The sequence below is a fragment of the Carassius carassius genome, chromosome 21, assembly GCF_963082965.1.
Source record: "Carassius carassius chromosome 21, fCarCar2.1, whole genome shotgun sequence".
Classification (NCBI taxonomy): domain Eukaryota; kingdom Metazoa; phylum Chordata; class Actinopteri; order Cypriniformes; family Cyprinidae; genus Carassius; species Carassius carassius.
The window spans coordinates 30,775,158-30,781,157 of NC_081775.1; the positions used below are offsets into that span (position 1 = coordinate 30,775,158).

Below are 6,000 nucleotides of genomic sequence, written 5' to 3' on the forward strand. Positions count from 1 at the left end.
CCTACTATTACCGGAAGATTACGGAATCAATTCGAAGTTGAATGGTTAACGTTAGTGTCATGAACACACCGCTGTCAATTTTGAGAAGAACCACCTTCAAACAAGTTAATAGCAAGCATTTAAGGGGCCTGCTAAAAAGGAAGCTATTAGCGTTAGAGTAACGTAACCAGCCTGAATTCACCAAATTGTTCTCTGGACCTGAGGGTAGCCTCTTCTTCCTTGCTTCTCTCTTAATTCTCATCAGCAGGACTAGCGCTATCGCTCGCTTCTTACAACGGGACAGATACATGTTTGCTGCTGACCGAAAGGAGGAGGAACAGACTATGAAAGAGCTCCCGCTAAACGTTTTTAAAACTCTGCCTATGCCATAGCGCAGCGCAAATCGCGTTGTATCTGAAGGGCAACGCTGAGCCCAGCGGCAAGCGCCGTGCATACCGCGTACTGTGTGAAAGGCTCAATTACGCGGTCATTATGTGGGAAACACACCGCAATAGAATAAGAATAAGTTAAACGCTAACGTTATAGTTTGACCTCCTATTAACGTTCGCGCTCTTCCACTGATAAACATGGTATTAGCTTTGTGGCTAATCTAATATAGCAATGCATTAGCGGCTGTAAGTGGTGTTACAGAATATTTAGAAGTAATAATGATAGGACCGTTAGCTAGAACTACCACACAGTTTTTATATACAGGGTATGAACTAAATCTACAATCATTTCACATGACGAACGACAGACTCACCGTCAAAACAGTTGATCGCTTTCTTCTGTAGTGGACTTCTGGCGCTGTTGTTAACTCTGGAGCTGCAGAGCTCCCTCTGGTGGGCACACTATGCAACACTCATAAAATGAGTGAAGCATGAGACTCTGTTTCTCATGTTTCATCGGCCGTTATAAATGCCGATGCCGATTTAAATGCAATTAGCTTATATCGGCCGATAATATCGGCCGGCCGATATATCGGTCGGGCTCTAACCCTGAGGGTAGCCCCTACTGGGGTAGAGCGATGTCCACCTCATTATACTGTGCCCGTCTCACCCCAGTGCCATCTGGAGGCCGGTCTGCCAACCCTGCCAGTGTTTCAGGGCGCAGCGGTCTCCCGCGAGTGTCACTCCCAGTTATGTCCGCCCGTGAGCGTAGCGGAGCTGGGAAGCTCACCACTAGGACTGGGATAAACGATTATTTTTTAAACGATTAATCTAGCGATTATTTTTTCGATGCATCGATTAATCTAACGATTAATTTTTCAGACCGATTCGATTTCAATTATCTCCCCATTAATTGACTACTAACAATTTATACATGTTGATTTACATATCTGAATGAAAAAAACATGAATTGCTTAACATTGCAATATATGTTTATTGCTCTTAAAATTACAACATAAAAGACTGACTAAGAATGCATTACTTTGCACTTGTATAGAGATAACATTCAATAAAACCTTGAAGCCTTGAAAACACATAGCTTACTGAAACAAGCTTACTGAACACATAGGGCCTAGCTTACTGAAAAAAAGTTCTTCTTTCAGATGAAAATAACAACTTTCAGATGAAAATAACAACAACTTGATGTCTAGCATTCAATAAAAAAGTTCACCCAAAATACTTGTTTAGAGCAATTGAAAGAATACAGTAACCAATGTAAACTTTAGGGCTTTAAGCTAATACAGAGAGTGCTTTTCCAAAAAATAAAAAATAAAAATTAACAGTGGGAGCCAGCAGCCTGTCATGTAGAAAGAAAAATCTCTGAATGCTCCACGTGAAACTTTGGTGTTCCGCCCTTTTTCTATCGTGTCTAATGATTTTGGTTAATATGCACGAGAGAGAGAGAGAGAGAGAGAGAGCAAGACAGCGCTCGTGTAGTTTGAAGACTGTGAGTGCGCGAGTGCGCGTGAAACTTGGGTGTTTCGCCCTTTTTCTATCGTGTTTAATGATTTTGATTAATATGCACGAGGGAGAGAGAGAGAGCAAGAAGCGCTCGTGTTGTTTGAAGAATGTGAGTGCGCGCGCACAGCCGGGGCTCTCTCTCTTACGCGCCCTGTCAGGTGCAGCACAGTCATTCTATTCTACATCACTCACCGATCAAATAAGGCTTTGACAGCCGCCAAAAAAAAAGATCAATGCAGAAAAACCCCTGGATTGGTTATATAACGTTGGACAGAATGTTGATCCGGCCATCGCGTATATTCAGCGCACATAAGGTAAACGTTTTGCAAACGTTTTTTAGATAAATAAAAACAGGTCGACGAATCGATGCGCATATTTTGCGTCGACGTATTTTTTGCGTCGACGTCATCGATGACCTCGACGCGTTGTCCCAGCCCTACTCGCCACCCCCTCGGGGGCCTCTTACACCAGAGATCAGTCTCGAGAGACTGATTCCCTTAGTACATTATCTACAAGCTAGGCTCTCTGCGGGGTTAACTCACTCCACCTTAAAGGTGTACGTGGCGGCCATAGCTGCTTACCACGTCCCTTTCGATGGTCAGTCAGTGGGTAGGCACCCCCTAGTTACATGTTTCCTCTCCGGTGCACTGAGGCTGAGACCTCCAGTCCAGACCTCCACTGAGGCTGAGACCTCCGAACCCCCAACTGCGGCGCCCGGGGAGCAGTTGGGGGTTCGATGCCTTGCTCAAGGGCACCTTCAATACCATGACTTAGGTGCCCTTGAGCAAGGCATCGAACCCCCAACTGCTCCCCGGGCGCCGCAGCATAAATGGCTGCCCACTGCTCCGGGTGTGTGCTCACAGTGTGTGTGTGTTCACTGCTCTGTGTGTGTGCACTTCGGATGGGTTAAATGCAGAGCACAAATTCTGAGTATGGGTCACCATACTTGGCTGAATGTCACTTCACTTCACTTCACTTCAGTACTGTCCCGTATTCCCCCGTGAGACTTGGTCGTGGTGTTAGAGGCTCTCTGCAGGAGACCAGGAGAAGCTAAATTGTATGTGTCCAGTGTGAGCGCTGTACGCATACGTCCACAGAGCTGCCCTGTGGAGAAAATCTGACCAATTGCTTGTTTGCTACGGTCCTCCTAAAAAGGGTTCCCCTGCCTCTAAGCAGACCCTTGGTCGTTGGATAGTCGAGGCCATCAACGTCTCCTATTAGTCCTCTGGTCTTCCCCTTCCTTTGGGAGCCAAGGTTCACTCTACGCGGAGTATGGCTGCCTCTAAGGCCTTTCTAGCAGGTGTGTCCCTCTTGGACATCTGCAACGCTGCGGGATGGTCCACGCCCTCTACATTTGCCAGATTTTACAATCTCGATATGCGAGCCGCTCCTGGCTCTTCTGTCTTCTTGCCTTAGCTGTGCTCTTCGGATACACACTAGGCAGGGGATTGGTAGTCTGGCAGCGTTGGCACATCGTTCCGCAAAGCGCTTTTGACGCAGCTCGAGTTCCTGAAGAGGAACATCTCTAGGTTACGAATGTAAACCTAGTTCCTCAAAGGAACGAGACGCTGCGTCGCAGAGCCATACTCCCGGCACCCCTGCCGGCGCTTGCTTCCCTACTCGAAGCTGAAGCCAGCTGCGTGGCACCTGCCTTCACCCCGCCTGTGACGTCACGCTCTTCCATTGGACTGATTGCACACGATATTCAGAGTTGATCTTGCCAAAGGCGTTTCCTCATAGCGCTTTTGACACAGCGTCTCGTTCCTTCGAGGAACTAGGGTTACATTCGTAACCTAGAGACGTTTTATTACTTTGAAGTTTATATTTCAATTACAATGACACTTTCACCTGTTCACAGTTCTCTGATGTCACAGGTCACATGACATGCAGGTACACCAATAAAATAAATAGTTATACTTTGATTAGTAATATTAAATAATTTTAGTTTATAAATATTGTTTTATTTAGGTAATATTTTGAATATGAATTAATTGTACATTTATTGTTTGTTTTATTTTGTCTTTATTGATGTTTCAGAATATTTTAATAAATATTTAATATTTTAATAATAAATTGTTTTTATATTTAAATTTAAGAAAATATTAACGTTGCGTTCTTATAATTTACTTATTTCATTATTGATTAATAATTTTTTTAATTGTTGAGATTTTTATTTTTGAATTATTTGTGAATTTTAATTTAGAAATTTTTTAATTGTTGTTTCATTAAGGTTTTAAAATGTTTGCATTACTATGATTCATAAAAAATTTTTTAACTAAGATTTTTACAATTCATCAAAATGAAATGTAATAAAAATTAAAGCATAAAAAATAAATATACAAAAAAATTAAATTCTTTTTAAAATAAAAACATTTATTTTACATTTTAAATTTTATGATTTATTGAATTTTTAGTAAGTGTTTTAATGTAATTTGTTTATTTTTAATAATTTAAAAGTTCATTTTACACTTTGATTTAATAGAAGTGTTTGGTTTATTTTATTTAAAAAAATATTTATTTTTTAGTTTTTATTAAAAGTCTTTTACATTTATTAATCAGGATTAAAAACAATTATTTTTCTATGTCGATTAATAATTATCTAAAAGTCCTTAAATGATTCTAAAATATGAGTTGGAGTTCTGTGGTGTGTTTGTCGCCCTCTAGCTGCAGACGCTGGGAGTGAGTCCGGCCAGCATCAGCTTCAGCTGCCTGACCATGGAGTCTGACCGCTTCATCTGCATCCGAGAGAAGGTGGGCGAGCAGAACCAGGTGGTGATCTTGGACCTGAGTGACCCGAGCAGCCCGATCCGCCGGCCGATCACAGCAGACAGCGCCATCATGAACCCGGCCAGTAAAGTCATCGCTCTGAAAGGTGCCCATCAAATCAGTCTGACACTCTTCATTGTGTTGCTGTTCTCTGATACGATAACTCTCGCTCTAAACACTAAACTGCTCTCGCTCTGCTCTTGTTGAAGAAGGTGAGTTTCTCCGTCGTTCTGGAATGATGCCTGTCAGTAGTTGTGCTCTGATCATTGACGGCACATATATATATATGATCCTGGAGCACAAAACCAGTCATAAGCTGAATAAATGCACTTTCCATTGATGTATGGTTTGTTAGGATCGGACAATATTTGACTGAGATACTGAGGATGCAAAAAAAAAAAAAACAATCAAAAAATGAGAAAATCGTCTTTAAAGTTATTCAAATGAAGTTCTTAGCAATGCATATTACTAATCAAAAATTAAGTTTTTATATATTTATGGTAGTGAATTTACAAAATATCTTCATGGAACTTGATCTTTACTTAACATCCTAATGATTTTTGGCATAAAAGAAAAGTTTATAATTTTGACCCATGCAATGTATTGTTGTCTATTGCTACAAATATCCCCCAGAGACTTCAGACTGGTTTTGTGTTCTAGGGACACATTTATAACGTCTCGTATGTGTGAAAACGTCTGTGTCCCGTTGACTGAAGGCCGATTGACCGTGATTCCTCACATATGCATGAGCGCTGTGTGTATTTGTACTTTCTTAGCCTCATTTTGGTGACAAAACTGAGCTAAACCTTACAAAACCTCCTTTTATTTAAATCAAGGGATAATCCTCATTTGGATAAACTACTGTATATAAAAACATATAAGACATATTTAATTGTAAAAATACAGAAGTTTTTCTTTTAAGGTGTGGTAGTAGATTTTATTTGGACTTATTTTATAAACTATTTTAAAAACATTTGCTTAAATTTAAAAAAAAAGTTGTATTTCATGGTTTAATGTTTTTATTTTGCATTTTTGTAATAAAATGTTCGGTATGCGTTTTATTTTTAAAGTTTATTTATATACTTTGACTTGATTGTTTGTTTCAGTATTTAGCTTATTTATTAATTTATTATACATTTTTTTGTAACTTTTTTATTAATCAAAATTAATAAAAAACACTTACTAAAAATTTATTAGATCAAAATTTGAAATTAAAAAGTAATTTAACAATAAAAATATTTTTTTAACTTTAATTTAGTGATTTAGTTTAGTGTTTTATTTTTACTTATTTATAAATTAATCTTATAATTCATTTTATTCTCACATTTTTGGTAAATTTTTTGAA

At 39.4% G+C, this 6,000-nt stretch overlaps 1 protein-coding gene across 5 annotated transcripts in view; it reads left to right on the forward strand.

Moving 5' to 3' along the window:
- cltcl1 (clathrin, heavy chain-like 1) overlaps window positions 1–6,000 on the forward strand; it is a 45,801-nt gene that overhangs the window by 7,731 nt on the left and 32,070 nt on the right. For all 5 annotated transcript variants that reach the window (XM_059504295.1, XM_059504297.1, XM_059504298.1 and 2 more), the window contains exon 2: window positions 4,554–4,761. In XM_059504295.1, coding sequence (XP_059360278.1) covers window positions 4,554–4,761 — 208 coding nt within the window. The remainder of the gene's footprint in view (window positions 1–4,553; window positions 4,762–6,000) is intronic.